This window comes from Haemaphysalis longicornis, unplaced genomic scaffold (genome assembly GCF_048455015.1).
Source record: "Haemaphysalis longicornis isolate Haplotype H1 unplaced genomic scaffold, Haemaphysalis longicornis Haplotype H1 scaffold_2, whole genome shotgun sequence".
In the NCBI taxonomy this organism is placed as follows: Eukaryota; Metazoa; Arthropoda; class Arachnida; order Ixodida; family Ixodidae; genus Haemaphysalis; species Haemaphysalis longicornis.
The window spans coordinates 120,759,532-120,780,333 of NW_027526295.1; the positions used below are offsets into that span (position 1 = coordinate 120,759,532).

Sequence of the window (20,802 nt, forward strand, 5' to 3'; positions counted from 1 at the left end):
CACCTAACAACCCAACATAAACTGATCAACCCGCAAAGGGTGCACCTTTTTTCTATTTTTAAATGTTCCGGACCTATTACGTCATCAGTGAGGTAGCGGTAGCGCACGAAAACACGCGCAGTGTAGGTGCGCATGCCGTCTCCTGCTGTGTGCTTCAAGGTCATTTTACAAAATTATCCTGAGTGTCTCGTATAAGGATATTCAGATTATGAGGTTTAACGCTCCGAAGCTATGCATGGGCTATAAGCTGGGCTGTGGTAGAGGGCTTAGGATTAATTTTGCCACCTGGCGGTCTCTAACGTACGCCAAAATCGCAGCGCACAGGCATTTCCACTTTTCGCCCAAAACAGAAAAGCGGCCAAAACGGATGGGACCAAACCCGCGCCCTCGGGTTCAGCAGCACTATGCGTTTGTTTAAATAACGTGTTAAACTAACAAAACCTAGTTTAATGAAACTTTGGAGGTTTCATAAAAAATCTGGGAGGTGTATACAAACTAATTATTAAATATTCAGGAAGTTTGCACGCCTTCAGGGTAAACATTTATGTTCGACACAAAGTTCCTTAGACTCTATTTAGCATAGGTAAAGGCGGTTGTGTTGGTTCTTCGATGGGTGCCGCCGTAGTCATACAAAAAATACTCTGGTCATAATCTCCTTCTTAACATTTTAGATGCGACGCATCTCTTGCTCTCCGGTATGTCCCTCTATAGTCGCGGCGTCCGCACGCTCACTGGACATGTGCAACTCTCCTCCGTTCTTCTCTCCGAAAGCTGTGCGCAACACTCTCACTCCGTCTCATTATCATAACAACAGTTGCGCGTGTGCGCTTCGCTGCTCTGGGTGCGCGCATGTGTGCGCACTCTCACTCCGTCTCATTATCATAGCAACAGCTGCGCGTGTGCGTTTCGCTGCTCTGGGTGCGCGCATGTGTGCGCATGCGCGTGACTCTCCCCCCCGGCTCCTCTCCTTTCAAAAGCGGGAATATAAGCGGGGCAGCGCACGGCGCCGGATCAGTCCAGCGCTCGATCTCGCACTTATCTTGACTTTGCTTGACGATACCTCCGCGCAAGATCTTCCGATGAAGACGTGATGGAAGCGACAGTCTCTTCAGCGAGTGGGCTGACGCAATCCAATACCAGCGTCAGTCCAAACGCTCCCCCTGATGCGTCGCATCACATCAGGGTTCCCTCGCGGAAAGAAGGGCGTAATTTTTTTTACGTACTTCCTACAAGAGCATTATTTTTTAAGGCTTGCAGCAGTGTTTCCCCGACAAATCCACACAGATTATTGATTAACAAGCAAGGAATATGAGAACCAACCGACAAGCTTCCGGAGCTAAACATATCAATGGACGACCTAAACACACAAAACACTATTTGGGGTTATAAAAGCACAATTCCCGAGGGAGCTTCAATGAAAAATTTCTTCTGTCCTCGGAGCTTCTCAATTTGACCCAAAACAGACGACACACAGCATTTCACACAATACGTGCTCCCACATAGGCCATGCAATAAGACTTTCGTGCTCGTTGAATCGGGAGTCGACTACAACCTCCATAGGAGCGACCGCTTCCCAGTCATTACAAAGGCATCGGCAGCGATTCAAGCAATTCTATTTTTCATTATCAGTTTCAAAGAGCGTTGCCGACTGCTTGAAATATATACGAAACTTACAACTTTCCCACAAATCTTTAAGTCATATAGTTACTGACCAAGCCGTGGACCTCGTGACAGCCCATTTTCGAGGTGCTGAACAGAGCTGGATTCTCCAGACCTCTGCTTCCTACATCACACGAGGCCGAAGCTGTGGAATGAAGGGTGCGGGGTGGATGAGTGGCTCAAAACAAGGCCTGAGTTATTCTCCGCAGAGAACAAGCTCCTCCAATTTTTTTATGTACAGCGTACTCGCCGCGTACTCAGCACAAAAAATCTATGGAGAAAAACCTATGCCTGATAAAAAATCTGTCAAGTACTGCAACTCCACATTTTCCATCGCGGAGCAGTTGTCAGGCTGTAATGCCAAAGGAAGATAGCATACCAGTGATCCAACATCTGCGTACAGGCACTTTTAAAACTGCGTTAGAACGCTGGTTTTGGCTAGTTTGAAACGCAGGGAAGCTGGATCGTTGAAGGACAGGCCGGCGAAAATCGCTGTCGTTCCCTATCTGTTAGGGGTTTCGCACATGTTGAAAAAGGTAGCGGGTCGCGGAGGTGTAGGAGTAGTGTTTTCTGCACCAAACAAACTGGGTAGCCTTTGTAGGCGAGTGAATATAAATGAGCCAAGGGGCACCTTTTGCGAAAAAGGCCACACAAAACCGCATGTAGAATGTAGGTGCTCCGTTGTGTATGAAGTTCCTTAGTCGTATGGGAAGACCTATATTGGTCAGACCGGGCGCTGTTTGAACGATCGTCTCCGCGAGGATGCAAACACACTAAAACGAGTACTGGCCGCAATCTTGCCACACATTGTCACGACCACGGCTGCTCGCCCAGATTCCACGATACGCGTGTTGCAAGAACGTATAAGGGTCAGCGTGAGCGCGAAATCTATGAAGCTTACCTCATTCACAAGGCAGGTGGCGATTGTGTTAGTAAGCCGTCTATTGAAATATTGTGTAAAGAAATCCGCTATCTGAATTCCTAAAAAGCTTGACTGTTCAGGATGCCTTCCTTGCCTCGCGCCTCTGGCGAAGTCTCATTTCAGCGTTGCTGCCATTTAAACAATTGCACGTGTATCGATCTTATGTTTTGTGTGCAATGCTCTATGCACTTCTTTTTTCTCTTCTTTATCGTGTTTCTTTCTCGCCTTCCTTTCTTTGGTATATTTCGCAAGCCGCTCAATAAACCAACCAGTTGCTAGACAGCGCCTTGTGTTGTCTTTTCCTTGTCCCGTCTTTTTGCGCTGTTTTGAATTTCACTTTTAAAACACTCCTTCATTTATTTAGCAAATAATGGGCAAAAAGATAGCTTCCTAGCATTTGAAAGGATTCCGTTGCAACTTCCCCCGTTAAAAAAGCATAAAGATGTCTCAGTAACTCCAAGTTACCGCCTAAGCTCTGAGAAGTTTTCTGGGAAAAATGCTTGAAAATGGCAAATGGAAGGTTGATGCATTTTTTAATCGCCTTTGAATGGTATGCCACTATTGCTTTCGTAAGTAGTTGTTCGGTTTTCTTTGCTTGGATGAAGCATACGACACAACCTTCCGCCGCGGCACATCGCTGGAACTCAAGGCTTTTTGTGCGTCTGGATACTTCCAACATACAAAAGGTAGCTATTTGACAGAACGAACACTATGTAAGAGTAGGGGAGCACTATCCAGAGCACACCTTCAAGAAAAGTGTTCCTCAGGACAGAGTGACTAGTCTTGATCCATTTATAGTTAAAATGAATACGCTTAGAAAATCGCGGCACCCTCGATCTGGTACTCATTGTACGTCGGTGACATCCAAATCAGTTTCAAGTTGTGTAACTCACTCATTCCCGAAAGGAAGATACAGTTAGGCGTTAATGGGCTTGCAAGATAGACAGAACAAGCCGGTTTTAGGTTTAATCTCTAGAAAATACTAATATTTTTTACAAAACCATGGTGACTCCATCTAGAACCACAACTGACTGCGAACGGTGTGGCGATAATCGTCGTGAAAAAACTTAATAACCTGGGTATGGCAGTCGGCGAGAATTTCTGGTTCGTTCTAAATAGAAAACCCAAACTAAAATGTATAAATATTATGAATCTGTCCAATGTCTTGTCGCACCAGTCCTATATGGTACTGATAAATGAAGCCTGGTACATTTTTAGTAGCTTCATAATGTCACGACAAGGTTATTGAAATGTAGCATATGGATCTGCTACCACAACTGCGTTATCAATGCCTATCCCAGTATTACACCAAGGGCTTCGTCTAGCTTTCGGTGTTTTTCTTGCCAGTCCCGGAGTTTTTCTTAACAGTTTTACCCAGCCTTTGTGCTGAATGTGACCAGCTGTGTCTCGAACGCTACCGCGCCTAAACAACACTTCTGTACGCTACCAAGACGACGTTATTAACTATGAGTGGGCGAAGGTTCGGTGTCGGTAAATATTCAATTGCTATATTTCCCTTTTTATTCGCTACGATTCGAATACATGTATTCAATATTTTGATATAGTTCGGCGCTTCTGAAGAGGCAACAAAAGACAAGCTTTTCGAATAATCTTTCTGAGCTATCGTCCCATGCTTGCGTCAACATCCTGCCAACGTGCACATTTCCATCATCAGTGCCAAGCTGTTGCCTCGCCTAGAGGTTCGACAAGCTCTCGACCGCCATCACGCTCTCCGTCCAAACGAGGCGCTGAAACGACACCGCTGCCGAGATAGCGGCACCATGCCGGCGACCTTGAACTGCCAAATCAATACGGAATTAGCAGAACACTTCAAAATGGCATCCTGAAATCTGCGATTCAGTTGGCTATGGCCGCGAATAATAGTGGCTACAACACTCTTTTTAGCGGAGCTTGAAGGTGGCGAGTATACAATGATTCAGAGGCTAGTCTCACTGCGCGCCCCAATTTCACTCGAACGTTCCGATTCTGATCAAGACAACTTGCGTGTAAAAAAGTAAAAATTAATGGCTGCAGCTGTGAACCTACCGCAGGCCCTGGACCAACCAACGACTGAGCTGCGCGCAGACCCCTACCCAACACTCTTCCAAGTAATACCGCTCGTCCATTGGACAGAAGTGGTCCCGAGTAAGCGCATCTCTGAATGTGTTCAGGCAGCATCGTTTGCAGGGATCATTCTGCGCACCCTGGCCACACGGTTTCCTGACCTGAAAATGGCACCTGGTCCAGAAAATATATCCTAGTTGACCGTCGATACAAGGATGTTTGTTGAAGAGAGCAAAACATTTGGGAAAACGCCGCACCTGCAGCTTCAGCAGGTCTGGCGTCAGCCCCAGAAGATTCTGCCCGCACATTGCTAGCCCAATTGTGGAGTAGGCTCAGGCTGACACTCTGTGCGTTGTTTTTTCTTCCATAAGTTCTGACGTAGAGCGGCAGAGTGTATACAAATAGGATATTGGACACGCAACAGAACAATTCGACGCCCCTGTGCTCCCACGGTCTGAAAAGTTTCTGGAGTGGCGAAGGAACCATGGCAGTCGGCTTTACCAGCGCTGGGGCCAAGGTATCACGAAGGTACCCTTCAATTCCTGCCACTCAGGCGAGGAGTGGCAGGCTGTTCCAACACCAGTAAATGCTGTCGGCAACCGGCGGGAGCTGCTTCTTGCGGAGGTTGTGGAGCAACTAATATTTCTTCACGAAAACTTGTGAATACATTGAAAGAAAATTGTGCTTGTGATTTCAGGGTAACTACACATCTGGTAATAGTTTCCCAAAATTCTGTGCCTATAGGTGAGCTCTAATTTTTAGTCGGTTCACGATTTCTTCATTTTTCTTCGTAATTTGAGATGGGTTCTATTCCAACTATTCGGTTCAAAATCATTCGACCAAACCACTACTCACTCCGTGTCCGCTTCAAACCACAAATTCACTTTTCGTCTATACCTATTATTATCCAATCACCCAGGTAATTTCATCGTACATGGCGCATTGTCCGCCCAAACAGGTTTAGCCCGGCCGTCGATAACCGTTTCCTGCTCTTTCCGTGTGAACGCCCTTGCAGGAGAGGTACAGGACTCTTTTCGATGAGACTATTAAGGCTTGCAACGGAGGCCTAGTCACAATTTGGGACTTTTCAGATATTCCTTGTGACACACTTGTTGGACGAATTGACAAGCAAAACGCGCCCACACAACTACTTTTACCGCATGTTTACAGCTACAGCTTAAGTACTTCTGTGGAGACACCTCAAAATCTGTCTCCGCTGTATTATCTGCTGCACGTGGCTGAAACCTTAGCAGCACGAATGCTATGAACAGGTGCACCAGGATTTGTACAGCAAAACCATATTAACCTTCTGTACAGACGTCTCGAAATCGGTCCCCGCGGCATTACGTGGCGCACATGGCTCAAACTTTAGCAGCACAAATGCAATGACCAGGTATACCAGGATTTTCGCAGCACAACCACAGGGAATTTTAATGGCTAAATCACATCACCGATGCAAAGACACGAAAATCTATAATCTTTGCAGACTCTTTGAGTGTAGTGAGAGCGTTGCGATTTGGGCAACAAAATAAAAACAGCGCTTTATCCCACCTACGTTAAGCCCTGATGATTGGCCCTAGTTTCCCTAGGCCCTAGTGGCCCTAAAAAGCAGTTACTATGCGAAGTGACTGCCCACAACGGCATTCTGAGTAACGAATATACTGTCCAGTGTGCCACTTTGGCAGCACTTCACAGTAGCATATACATTTCACACGTCACGTATGAATTACGAAAGGAACTCGGGAACGATGACAGCAGCAATGGGATGAACAGACAACTACAATAATAAAGCTCCTCACAGGTAGATACCACCCAAACAAAACAGATTTTCTTACTTATACTTGTGAAAATAAGGAACAGGCCACACTCATAACAGGCATGCACACTTTAATCTGCTCAAAAACATCAATATGTGTTAAATGCGTAAAAGAGAATACTTTACTTTATGCTCCACCGAGTGCACGGCCTTCGAGCATGCCAGAAGGCTAAATTGTGCAAAAATTCACACATACACATTAGCTTTACACCCTTCTTTGTTTTTATCATACAATGCCGCTTTCTTCATCAAACTTTATTTCAAGTACTTTGCAGAAGCCAGGTTTTAACCGTTTATCGCTTACCCTTCGTGTTCTCATTCCGTCTCAGACTGAGAAAATTGCTGAGAATATTCCTCGCATCTGCCACATTTCTCTGTGTTCTTGCTCAAGCAAAAGTACGTTTTTTGAGGCGTTGCGACGTCTTTGACCATTCCCTCGTCACTATCATAGTCAATACCGCACCACGTGTTTCTAAAAGCCCTTACACACCTATCTTTTACGAACAGTGAATGAGTTAAACCATTAAAAATTGATATGTTAGATATGGCTTTTCATGAACGAGCTTTTAACGTTCACTGGCACTCTTTGGGCCTCCCTGCCTCTATAAAGAAACTACACATACTACTACTAAAGATCCCGCTATATAAGGTGGACGTTGCCTCTACCAGAAACTGAAACGAATGTTGTCACCACGACGACTACATACTGTTCTGTTGAGGAAAATGTGTTTCCCGAGAGCTACCTGGCAAGTGCTCAATAACCGCACCTTCTGACCTACTATGACGCAGTACTTCAGCTACTGGTGTTTTGAGAGCTCCCGGTATGTACTGATCAAGATCTAACGGCTGTTGGTCATACACAGGTTTAGTAAACTTTGTAAATATACTCCTTAAAAGCCACAAGTAAATGACGGAAAATCCTTGATAATTACACATTTAAAATACTAACCACAAATTCGAAATCCTAACGCAACCACAGCCAGAGTGCCACGGACGGCTCCTTCTTACCAAATACATATAAAAAATATGAGCTATGCACACACTCATAACATGCTGATCCCCCAACCGCGGTAGTTCAGTGACTAAGGCCTTGTGATGTTAAGCTCAAGAACGCGGGTTCGATTCCCGGCTGCAGTGCACACTTTTATGATGGCGGCAAAAAGTCAAAATGCCCGTGTTTTCGAGATTTTGGCGCACGTTAAAGATCGCCAGATAGTCAAAATTAATCCCGAGCCCTCCTCTACGGCGCGCCTCGTCGCCTGTGTAGCGTCAGCGCCTTAATCCTCATAATCAAAAATCATAACACGCTGATCCGGTTCGGTCAAAACCTGCATGTTGATGCTTGATCGAAATGTTCGCGATAACGTTTTCTACCTGTTTTCTCCCAACAGGCAAGCAAGGAGCGCCAGGGTTCGTAACTTTGCATTCAAAACGAGAAGGTAGCAAAGATGGGAGTGTGGTGAGAGCAGAGGGTTAGCACAGCAAAAAAAGTCAAGGCCACCTTTAAACGTGCGAGGGAAATTAAGGAGAGGATGAAGAAAAGGTAGAAAGCAAATGTGGAGACGTAAGCAGAGACTGGATGGAGGGAAGATCGAGGGGGTCGAAATTTGCCAATAAAATCTTTTACACACGTCTCTCTACCATTTCGAACGCGGAAACAACATACCAGACGAAGAAGCGACTCACAGCGGCTCAGAGCGGCGGAGTTCGAAAATAGAAAAAGTAATCGCCCCGACAGTGCGCGCGCATTTAGGGCAACAAGGGGCTTAAGGCTCACGGTTCCAAACACGGAACTTGCGAAACACTATACTCTAGCAAAGAGCCAACAAGGCATACAAACAGGAAACACCACACCGTAGCACACTCAAGTACTCGACAAGAGGACGCGAGGGGTGGCCTTGTCATCCGAGGATCGACAAGCCGAGATATACTTTATGAATGAGCCCTTCGGGAGCTCGTGTTACGCCTGCGACCGGCTCTCGTTATACTCTCTGCGCAACTCAACTCATGGTGTCATTCTATTAGAGAGCAACTCCTCGCATTGTGTTTTGGAGACATGCAGGTGTAACTGCTTAAATATAGAATTTGTTACGACGACACATTATAGTCACAGGATGCATGTGCACGCGTTAGACAATATTTCCTATATACAAAACCTCCTACCAATCGCTACAAGTGGCTCCACGTTCTCTAAGCTGCAGATTTTCCCCATTTATTCATCCGCCGTTCTAGGGCAGAGCTTAAGTTTCGCAGAAACTAAAGTAGAGCAACGTGCTTTCCCTGTTTTTGTTATAGTGGGCCACGCGGATTACTGAATGATGCATATTCAACGTCACGCCCTCGACAATTCGACACTCAGCTGCTGATCACGTGCCCACCATCTTTCGGGGCACTCGCAGAAAGCGTTACGGTACGAGTTCAAAACTGAGAGCAAAACATGCACGCTAAGCATGCCCAGGATAACTTGCGTATAGGCAAGGTACACAATGTGACAAGTCCCGCTAATTTTTCACTTCTTGAAAGCGCTTGTGGGAACACATGTTTTTATTTAACTTATTATGGACAGCTGTTATTCCTTTCATAAGCTTCGTGCACTGTAATATCATGCTATGAACAGCTGTTATTCATGAACTGCATAACCCCCATGCACAGAAATATTCTTTAAAATAAAACATGGCGTGCGAGAAAACGATGAATTACCAAAGCACTTGGCATCTCTCCCTCATCATTCTCTCCCACACATTTACGTGGGTGAATTGTCTGTTAGCTGGAAACACGTTTTACCAGTGTTTCCCCCCGGGAATTGCAGACTGGTAACAAGGATTCTTTCAAAAGTTGTTCCAGAGCCAGTACACTAACGCTGAGTTAATGGCAGGATAACTGAGTTACGAGCCAGCGAAACTACTAAAGGACGCCAGCTCGAGATTTCGGCGCACTTTAAAGATCCCCAGTTGGTCCAAATTACCCCGGAGCCCTCCACTACGGCGCGCTTCATCGTCTGAGTAGCGTCGGCGTGTTAAACCTCATAATCAATCAAGGATGTCCGGTATTTGTATCTACACTTTGGGACGAAATATTTGGCCCATCTGCTTTATGTACTCCCAAACAGGCAGAAGTTGTCAATGAAGAAGGCTCTCAGTAAAAGTATTACGCTCGTTTGGAGTATGGTATTCCTACAAAGGGGTTCCTTATGGTACGGGGAAAATTTCAAGCGAACCACCCGATGAATTGGCGTGTGCGTAAAATGGTCTAACCTGGCGAACTTTCGAAACGTACTGCAATATAGTACTCCGTGAGTCACTTGATGTAAAAGGCTCGTTTATAAAGAGCACATCTTTTGCAAAGAGTTCACAAAAACGTAAATGGAAATTGTCCACCCTCCCCCGTTACAGCCTGCGTCAGGCATCAGGTTCTGATCTTTTGAAGAGAAACGGCTGTATTAAAGCAGTGAAGATCAAATGCACTTACTCAGGCTTTCTTGATACCGGCGTGAAATGTCTTCAAGCTGTTGTCTGGCAGCACGAAGAACTTCTGAACGCAACGATCTATTCACTCTTCGCCTTACGTAAACTTGTAGCGGCCATTTCAACAAATTGAAAAAATACGTTCCTCGGCCGACAAGGCGGAAACGGAGGTCCAAGGCTTCCGAATTGTTTAGTGTAAAGTGTGTTATTTTCAGGCTTTCATTGATCCTGGTGGAGGGAAGATGATAACGTTGTTAGATTGACCCATTGTTAATGGCACGAAAGGCCTCTAGGAGTGGTCAAACAATATAAAACACTTGCACACTTTTATGCACTAATTATGCACGGAAAGCTGGGCCCTAATATCCGAACATTTGTTATAACTCAGCCACACCTGAGCATGTCGTATAACGTAGTGAACGCATTCCCATTCACTGTATAGCAATAGATTTCTAGTGGGTCGATTGTTTCCTGGCATTATTACCATCATCCCTTTCCCTTTACTTCTTCATTAGGAGTACTGTTATGAAAGGTTCGTGTTACGTATTTTTTTGGCTGCTGTTGGTGCCTACCAGTTCAGTAATCGTAGAATGGCACGTTAAATGGTCTATTGCAGATTACATATTTTTTTCCAGTCTCATTCATTCGTGTCAAACACTAACGCGGCCGCCATCACCGGAGGGCGCTCAGGACAACACCGTTCTCGTCGCACCCCAGCCGGTCCTGGTCGCACATACCCGGGTAGTATGACGTCAATCCCAAAACTGCGATGTGATGCACACGTCGGAGCAGCGCACGCTAACAGCAGCCAGCGCCTTGGTTACACCAGACGTCGGCAGTTTGGGGCGAGGCGCTGAACACGTCATGCTGGTTCTAATGTCGAAGAAGTACCCATTCTCAACGTTCTCCAGCGCGCAAAGAATAAAATTTATTTAAACAACGTTATAGCGAACTGTTATGGTTGAAACTTCCTGGTGGATGCTACACATACAAAGGACCCGTTTTACACGTTTATCTCATTGAAATTTCGAGGCAGTACTTCTTAAATGCAAAGTATGATTTAACTCCGTAAGTTAGAAATAGTCGCCTCTGGCATAGACGCGGTAAACAAACAGGTGACCGACGGCACCCAAAATACCGACGGTAGAGAACCTGAAAATACGGTATTGGAATTCAGAAGAAAGGTAAATTTGTAAATATTATTCACGGTGGCATTCCGAACTGGCACCTCCGGAATGCCAAAATGCGGGCATCCCCAAGATTACCACACCTCGGCGAGCCTTCATGATTCAAGGTGAACAAGTGGATGTAGTTAGGCCCTGGAGTGTCAGATATGTCTCGAAAACATGTACTTGGCATTCTAACCATGCTAATTGTATCCTATAAGTGGTAATTATGACAGTGGTACGTTTTCGCTTAACGTACGCTGTGCTTTGTGATGAACGCAGGGGTCTGGGCCGAGTCATACTAACAAAGGGAAGAAATAGACGCAGACAAAAAATGATCACGCTATACGTAACGAATGCTTTCGTGTCTTTTACCTAGAACGCGATGTTCTAGAAACGTGCTGAGACCTACAAGAAGCATCTGAGCATGCTAATTACAGAAGCAGCAAGTATAACAAAGTATGCACACACCAAATGTTCTTTCACCTTGGCATTTCGAACGCTAGTATAAGCCCAGTCACTGTAGCCGACAGAAAAAGACGCAAAATTGACGGGTTGATAATGAAAGGACACGTTCGGCAATAGTTCAGTTATGCATTTACAATCATATCACAAACAGAGCTTAGGTGTTTTCTGATTTTTCGCAGCAAAGTCGTATACCTCTACCCCTCAATGGTTTCATCCCCGTGGGCGAAAACTCCAGAGCGCCAAGGTCTAAAATGCGGAGCGCCTGCCTTAGGCTATTCACGAATACAGCATAGAGCTTAGCATCCGCTTAAGGAAACCAAAAAACAAGCATCGAAACTGCTTTGTGCATGATAAGGCGCCTTTGACCAATGGAACCTCCCACCATGTGTTCCTGGAAAAATTATGCTTGGAGGTTGTCTTTGAAGGCTAGGCGGGACGAGTGTCACTAAATAGAGCAGTTCTTGTCCAAAACGCCGAGCGCATACGTCAGGCAAGGCAGGATCAAGCACTTGCCGCATCTTTAGACAAGCTTCTGGTGCTGAAATGCTGTTAGACGGGGTATGTTCCATTCGCATTGAAAACGACGTGAGTCGCCCGACGCCGCAGAGCACGGAGGACAAGCTACGCCTACCAGGGTTGACCGAATAAAACGCATAAACAACCAATTGGCGGCGCCCATGAACTGTCGCAGTGTAAACAAATGTCACCTTATGCGAACTGACCAATGATCATGGCGGCAGCACGGAACAATAGGAAAAAAGAGTGCTGCCCCAAGTCATATTTATGGTAACCTGTGGTAATTCAAACTACTGATAATTCCAACAAAATCATGGGGTACCTTCGTGTTTGAATTATCGCGAGTGTGCTGTGTTCACAAATCTTGGCGCATTCAGGGCGTACAGCCTTTCCTTTGGGTTCGCCGCGCGCGCGTTGGCTTTGGGCCAGGCCGCGGGTTGTAGCGCGTGCTCACGCTGTCCACTTTGGGAGAGATGTGACAGAATACGGACCAAGCCATCCGGGGCTGCCAGTCATGGATACCTTTCAGCGGCAAGTTTGGAAAAAAATGTGAGGTGCCACAGCCGGGTCTCCGACGAAGCCAGAGGGGCTGCGCCAAGTCTGCTGTTTGTCCAGCCTTCCACCGCTAGTGCAAGCTACACCAGTTTTTTTTGTACTACCTTACCTGACTTAGTTTGCAGCGGCCTGCCCAAAAACTTTGAAGTCAATGTACTTGTATTTGAGGCAATTAAACATGCGTCTTGATGCGTCACTACTCAGGCTTTCCGCCTTCACGTCGTCCTAGGGATTACATAACCGACCATTTTAATTCTAGTTCCAGTTCCCAATCTGTATGCGCATTAAGGTATTGACGAACAGTCATCTGTTATCCGCTCTTGTAAAAAAACCCGTGGTATGCCTGAAAGTTTACACGGGAACTTCGGCCAAACAGCGCCAGTGCGTAAACCCTGAGTCGCCACGTGCGGCAGCGTAAAACTCGCACCTAAACCGCCGCAAGACGAGCAAAGGCGTGTCTGTACACCGCAATGCCAGCTCATTTATGTTTATGCCAGCTCACGTTATGTTTATCTGAGGGTAAGCATACTTGCGCTCCACCGGAAGCTTTTCGCCCGCTTAGAGAGGATCGCCCGCCAATTATTGCTTCCATGATTTATTTATTGATTGAATAACTCAACGATTTATTTATTGATTTATTGTTTTATTGATTGATTGGTTGATTGATGGAGTAAGTGATTGATTGATTGAGTAATTGATTGATTCATTGATTGATTGATTGATTGATTGATTGATTGATTGATTGATTATTTAATTAATTGATTGATTGATGGAGTAATTGAACTTTGACTAAGGCAAGCAAATCATAAAACGGTGTTGGTAAGAGATGCCCAACCATCCTCATTCAAGGGACAACCGCTCTTTGGGCCCTCGTCACAAATTAAGAATGAACATTTATTGAGAAAGAAGACTTTGCTTGTCGCCGTGGACGGGGTCCCTACATGTTTCAATGAACATGAATATTACTTTCAAAATTACACGACCACTGCACATACAAGCCGATAAATTTGCGTTCAGCCAAGACATGGGACTTCTTTTCCGATAACGCTTCCTGGGGGAGTTAGTGATGACGCTCAATGGTCTTTATTTGCAGAAGTCAGTGGAACGTTATCTTTTAACAGCGACGCTCTTTAGCGAATCGTTAGAGTTTGGTGTGCGCAGTTAAAGATACCAAGAAAAATCCGAGCGCACATGAGCGCGTTCCTCGCGGCCAACACCTCGAAGTTAAAATCAAAGACAATGCCGAGCGCTCCTGGGTGCATGCTTCGCGGCGACCACCCAGCGTCCCTGGTGCATGTTTTTCAAGCCAAGCATGCCGACTCAGCATGATTGCCCAAGTTTGCGGCGACTGTCCGCTAGTTTAAGAAAACCAAGAAAATGCCTAGCGCTCGTCTGGACGCGGCTCGAGGCGACCACTCAGCGTCCCCGGAGCATGTTTGTCAAGCCAAGAATACCCACTTAGGCAGATTGGACAAAACTGAAAAAAAAAACAAGCTCCGGTGTTCAATGTAATCGCGCCGACACTTGCTCGGAACCAGAAAGACTCGTCAAAGCGCACGCCCCTCCAAAGTGATGTCCAATGATTGTTGCTTCTACAAAATTAAGGGAGCTCACACTCATAGCGACAATTACCGTCGTTGCGGCAGCGAACAAGGAAATCGGCTCCAATCATGGACTTTAACAGTCGTGATGGTCGTGAAAATTGCGTAAGGCTTCGCTACTTTCAAGGCTTACGCGTCAGTGTGATTTCCTTTATTTTTTGTTACTAGACAGTATCGCCTGCAATCTTCGTCACCCTTTCACCAGATAAAACTAAGAGCACTATAGTGTTCTCCATTAATATTCACCTTCGATTTCAGATACAAACACCCTAGAGAAGTGAGAAGGTCAAGGGTTTATTAAGCTGCCGCATGCCCCTTTTTTCCTCAGCCAGCTCTAAATTTGCACTAATTGAAATAATAAAGCAACAAAAAAATTACAACGGAATAAACAGGAAAGGGAGGGAAGAAAGAAAGAAAGAAAGAAACAAACAAACAAAGAACGAAAGAAAGAGAGAGGGAAATAAAGAAAGAGAGAGGGAAAGAAAGAAGGAAAGAAAGAAAGAAAGAAAGAAAGAAAGAAAGAAAGAAAGAAAGAAAGGAAGAAAGAAAGAAAGAAGTAGTTAAATACTCACTGCTTCACCGCAATGACGAACTTTGTCGCAGGAAAGAATACCTCGGCATCGACGTATATGTTCATTAAGTATGTCCCGATCTTCAGAGAAAGGGAAATATTCAGCTTATCAACTTCAATTCCGAAGCGCGCTTCTAGGTTGTCATTTCGTTTGGAAATAAGGTGGTTCCTTCCAAGCCTCTTCACTCCACTCAGGCCAGAGATTGTGCCGTTGTAGATATCCACTGTTACTCTGAAGCCAGCCAAAGTAGTTTTATGGTGGGATCTCGGAAGAGCTACCGTCTGGAACGCTTCAGATGTTAACAATCGTTTCATTAACTTGTCCAGAAGCAAGTCACCTTCCAAAGGCTTCGCGCCAGGGTGGCACTTCAGTGCAGGCCCTGAAAAACAAAATGCAGAAGACATTTTAACGGTCTCCTTAGAAACATCGTTCTTTAGCTATACAATGCAGCGTGTACACGTTGTTGTACCAAGGCAGACCACACGAGTTCGTTTGGCTGCGGAGGCCAGGCGGGCCATTGCTGATCGGCCCAGAGGAATCTCGCCCCACTGTCCAACGGCGGGCGGCAAACATGCCCGCGGGCCTCCAAAGCTGTGTCGATAAGTCACCTCCACCCTTCTTGGGCGGACCATCTGATGCAACATCTTCCAGTTGATTCGGCGAATTCAAACATCAGCCAGACCAGGGTCCTCATTAGAGAAATTTTAACTGCTGGCGGCTGAAACGGATCCCGGGAGTTGTAAAAGCATTAGCAACATAAGCGGAGCGGGCGACACACGCGACGGAGGCACCGAGGTGAGACGTGCTCCCCCCTTTGTGCAAGCCGACAATGTAACTTCCTGGTGCATTTTGTACATAATGCTTTAACTCAATGTCGCCTGGTCCGCTTCGTCTCTCAGCTCTATGCAGCACTGTCCGCGTGATGAGCCAGGTTCCGTCACAACAACGTTAATGATGTCACGGAATACCTATGTGGACAATGCCCCATAGCGCCATAACTCGTCACCGAAGACGACGAAGAGTATCCGGCAGGCCCGAGCGATCATGGCCACTTGTAAATAGATAGCATCGCTCTGCGGCAACATCTTGTAAATACATCACTTCATCGTCGCCCATAGTTCGCCTCATCATTGTCCTGCCACCACGTAACAATATTCTCAAACTCCAACCGCGTATATATACGTAATACTTGTTTCCAAGGGTATACAAACACATCAGAGATATTAAAAACTGCGTTTTACTGCTGCTTTTTTATTGAATAGCGCCGAGTAATTTGCGTTTGAAAGGTTTTTTAAGTTTTCATTCGTTACAGCGGCATAGCCTATAGCAGTAACTGTGGTTTTTCCGTTTTAGCCGGACCAACAATGTATTGTTGATCATGCACTCTCGAACCCCTTATGGGCGATCTAATTACATCAGTCGTGCGAGGTGTAAATGAGCAATTACTCCCCAGTTCACTAGAAAACCTTCGTCTGGGCCTTGCACTAAATCCTTACCCGCAAGGGGCACCTTGAGCAATCTTGGTGACGGTATTGGCGACACCGCGGACCCCCAGCCCCCCCACTCATGCTCTATTCTACCGCGTAAATGAATGGAAAGCGGAGATAGAAGCCTCTAACGGTGGCCGTCGGAGCCTTGGTCAAGCTCCGGCGGATGGGCTCCATGTCCGTTTACCGCGCGGGGAACTCCGGGACCTCTCTAGTTATCAGGGTAAGGGTAGATAAGAAAGCACCCTTGTTCCCTACTGTATAATATTTGCCATGGTATTTTCTAAACCCTTGTCTAAACCTGATCGGTCCCCGAAGAGGACCCGCACCGAAGCTATCTTCAAGTCAGTCTCAAACCTTGTGTTCGCAAACACGGAAAATCTCCCACAATTTTTGGTCATGCGATCAATGAACAAAAAAACACCAATCACCACCAACTCCCAGTTCCTGATCGCAAAATTTATCGGAGTGTCGTTGGAAAAAACTACGAGGCAAAAAAGCTAACCTCTTGTGACATGCTGATTGAAGTCAAAACTAAAGCACAGTCTTGTAACTCACTAAAGAAAACAAGCGTTGGAGATCTACCGATCAATGTGATACCCCACGGTACTCTCAATAGCTCCCAAGGAGTTATCTCGGAAGTTGAACTTCTCAATGAAAGTGAGGCTGATGTCGTCGAAGGCTTGCGTGAGCAAGGTGTTACGGCAGTCAGACGTATCACAATGAGGTGTGACGGAAAAGAGATAAGAACCAAACATATAATCCTGACGTTTCACCATAGCACCCTATCACAGTCTGTTGAAGCAGGTTTCCTCCACTGTCAGACAATACCATAGATCCCGAACCCGCGACTCTGCCTTAGGTGTGAACTCTACGGGCATCGTATAAACAACTGTCGAGGCCAAGACAGATGCGCAATATGCTCGGAGCATGACAACAAGACAGACGATTGCCGCACCACGCAGTTCAAATGTTGTAACTGCGATAGGCCTCACGCCGCTTACTCTCGATCCTGTCAGAAGTTTAAAAACGAGAAGGAAACAATAAATCTCAAAGTAACTGAAAACATCTCATACCCAGAGGCTCGAAAAAGACCCGCAATACTGTTAGGGCGCCGTCAGGTTTCGGTGAGGGCCCACTACAGCACTGCTGACTTGGTGCCGCCACCACCCCCCACTGTGCTGCCATCGGCAGCCCACGCCGTCACACTGCCTGCGGACTCCGCAGTCACAGTGGCGCAAACAAACCTGGAGGCCATGTCGCCTGTGCTGCGCCTGCTCCAATGCCTCTCTGTGGCTCTGGGGGTGCTGCGGACATTGACCATGGAGCAACGGCTGCCCCTGCGTCATCCGCCCTGCCGCGGCTTCCACATGGGCCTCGGTCACCGAGCAGTCACTCGGGACTCCCGTGCGAAGGAACGTAACCAAATGGCAACTCCAAGGGCATCAGATGATGAAATGGATATAACACCACCCTCACCGGCATCGCAGACGCCCAAGGGGAGACGGCACTCAGTTGAGCGTCAAAAAAGCCACTGCGCAGGGTAACAGCTCCAAAACATCAAACACATCTGTTGAGCAAGTTGGAGCACTATGATTGAAACAATATTCATATTTATACATGTATCATCAGGAGTATGCGCACTTTGGTACACTACATAGAACGCATTCAACAGAGAACATGATCAAACTGACGTTTTCAAAAACTCAAACTCGCTGGCACGCAAAAACACAGAAGTATCGCTGACGCACCTGTCCCCTTTCCGCTGAACATAAAAAGCTTCCAAGAGCTCCCTCGCCACTGTATTATCACCCCTGCCGAGAATTATAATCTGCTCAAAGAAAGGTCTGCATTTTTCCAAAGGACTGACAGGCCTGCAATCTTCGCAATGCGTGGGTAAATGCGCGCGCGTATTATTGTTAAGAGAAGAACTATGCTCGCGTGCCCGGTCATTCACGCATCTGCCCGTCTGGCCGATGTAGGCCTCCCCTCAAGAAAGCGGCATCTCGTAGACTACCCCGACGTCGCAGGGCACAAAGCGCTTGGCATGCTTCTTTTCGCACTTTTTCGGTTTGGGCTTGCCGGAAATTTGCGCACACAGGCGGCCAAGTGTTTCTGGAGCAGAAAACACCACCGGCACTTTGTACCGTTCCGCCACTTTTTTCAGGTTGTGCGTAACTCTATGTATATGGGGCAGAACAACAGGCTTCGCCTTAGGTTGTTCTGGCCGCTTCGCACCTACTTGGCCTTTGGCTTTCCGTAGCAAGACTTCGGCAACACCCGCCAAGACATAGTTTGGGTAACCGACCGACAGAAATCTCTTCAGTTGAGAGTCCAAGCTCTCGTAAACATCTCTCGTGAACAGCGCAACGCCTCAGCCACTGAGCCACCGCGGCGCGTAGATGTGCAGAACGGCTTTCAGTCCTACATATAAATATATGTAGGACTGAAAGCGCTAGGATTGAATGCAAATCCTTAGCCGATGTGAGACAGCGACATTTCCTTGATTTATACAAGTACAGAATTCCCCTTCACCCCTCTTTATTTGTACGATACGAACCAGCGGACACGAACAAATGTGTTTTGTCATATCACGCCGAAGTCAATTTTTAAAATCTCATCTCATACCACATGTAACTTTCGGATCTCTCAGCAGTAAGGGAGCTACCGCGGGCTATGCACCCATCATGGTCCCCTTCCCCCACCATTATCCTTACTCCCATATATTATGCTCTTTGTTTTAATAGTATCATACTCATACCATAGCCATTTTATACACTAAAATGACAGCGAAGGATCACTAAATACGATCTTGGCGCTCTTTGTCCTTGGCGGCCTTGCGCCACAAACACCCACATGCTACTACTACTATTTCTACTGCACTAAATCCCCCTTAAGTTTTTCAAGGATTTATGAAGGGCAAATCCAGATTCCGAAGGAACCTGCGTAAAAGTAATTGCAACATATTAGTTTACCCCGCATCACCACGCATAAGCAATCTCTACAAATGTGTCTATAAAAGGGTGTGCTACGGTGTGCTTTGCAGCTGGTGTTGTGACTGGAGCAAAATTACATTTCCTGCTACTGCCGGGCAGCTTCACGTTTTTAAGTGACGCAGACGAATACTCGAATGCAGAACAAATTTAGTTACGCTCCTAGTGTATAAATAAAGATGGAATTAACCGACGGGGGCTTACGGTAATCGCAGTAAACATAATTGCAGATATAAGCAATTGCGTCACCATCCATGTATGGAACATGGTCAAGCGTGGAGTCATGGACCATTGAAATGCGAACCGCAGAACGCATGGCCGAAGATAGCGGTGCCGCGACCTGCAGCGCCCCTTGAAAAGAGATGGACATGCGTAGTAGAGGCGTCAGGAGAGAGGGTGCGTGTCCGACTGCTGTACTTTGCCCTCTCCTCGCTCGCGCGCTTTCCTTGTCGCTATGCCGCAAGAGCGCTGCAAGCACTGCAAGGACTACCGCTGCCGCAGCAACGCGGCACGTAATTTCTTGCAGCTACGACCAGTGTTTGAGCGAGAGGCGCGTGCACGATCTCGGAAGGTATACTATTGAGTTCATCATACGTCTTGAAGAAAACCAGCGCACCCAAAGGCATACAAAAAAGTAATGCGCCTAACTGCTGGTTGCACTGCAATGTGTTGCGTTCGTGGTTGAGTGGCTCGCGAATTGAGCAATGATGTGCTGCCAAGAACACGGCTTTGTTTGACCCAGTCATGGCTGAGTCACTTTGCGCATTCGGTGCTTGTAGAAGACAATAAATATACTCATGGAATTTCTTTCCAATGGCATATATTGATTGCAAACACTGTGCGCGCTGTAATCATTACTAACAGAATTCAAATATTCATAAAAATTAAGTAAGGCAGCTCCAACCATTCTATAGGCCAGTTGCTCTTGCACAACAAGGGGGGCAGCCCGATTTTTTGTTTTGTTTTGTTTTTCTCAGGCGCCTCACTATTTGTAGAATCCAAGCGAGCCGGCAGCACTGAACAAGGTTATTGGCGTGACCCAGGTGTTTATCGTTATTTGCTCAAGTTACTGCACCACACATGCAATGATATGTCAGCAATGCGAAGGAAAGTTTGACATCCACCTGAATGCAGCCTTACAACTACAAAGGAAAGCTATACAGCTTTCTAAGAAACTTCACAGTTGAAGAAAAATTCGCCTTGGTCCAGGAACGGCGCAGTTTCTGAGAAAGCTGTATATATTTCCTTTGTAGCCGTACGGCTGCATTCAGGTGGATGTCAAACTTTCCTTCGAAGAAACTTACTCCACCTTGGGGATTTCCCCTCAATCTGGTGGATATGCCAGCAATGTTACGCCGCCACAGACGGGGAGCGGGCGATCGTGTCCGCCGAGCCCGAAGTGCCGATAGCAGTGGGACACGCACCCTCGTCCACAACACGTCTACTGCGCATGTCCGTTTCTTTTCCCCAGCCGCTGCCTGGTGACGGCACCGGCATCGTCGGCCGCGCGTTCCGCGGT

At 46.5% G+C, this 20,802-nt stretch overlaps 1 protein-coding gene across 1 annotated transcript in view; it reads right to left on the reverse strand.

The window, feature by feature from the left end:
- The window catches only part of LOC144169168 (uncharacterized), a 35,541-nt gene that overhangs the window by 4,408 nt on the left and 10,331 nt on the right, over window positions 1-20,802 (reverse strand). Inside the window, exons 2-3 of the mRNA XM_077698194.1 lie at window positions 14,804-15,182; window positions 9,930-10,153 (exon numbers count right to left, since the gene is read on the reverse strand). Coding sequence (XP_077554320.1) covers window positions 9,930-10,153; window positions 14,804-15,182 — 603 coding nt within the window. The remainder of the gene's footprint in view (window positions 1-9,929; window positions 10,154-14,803; window positions 15,183-20,802) is intronic.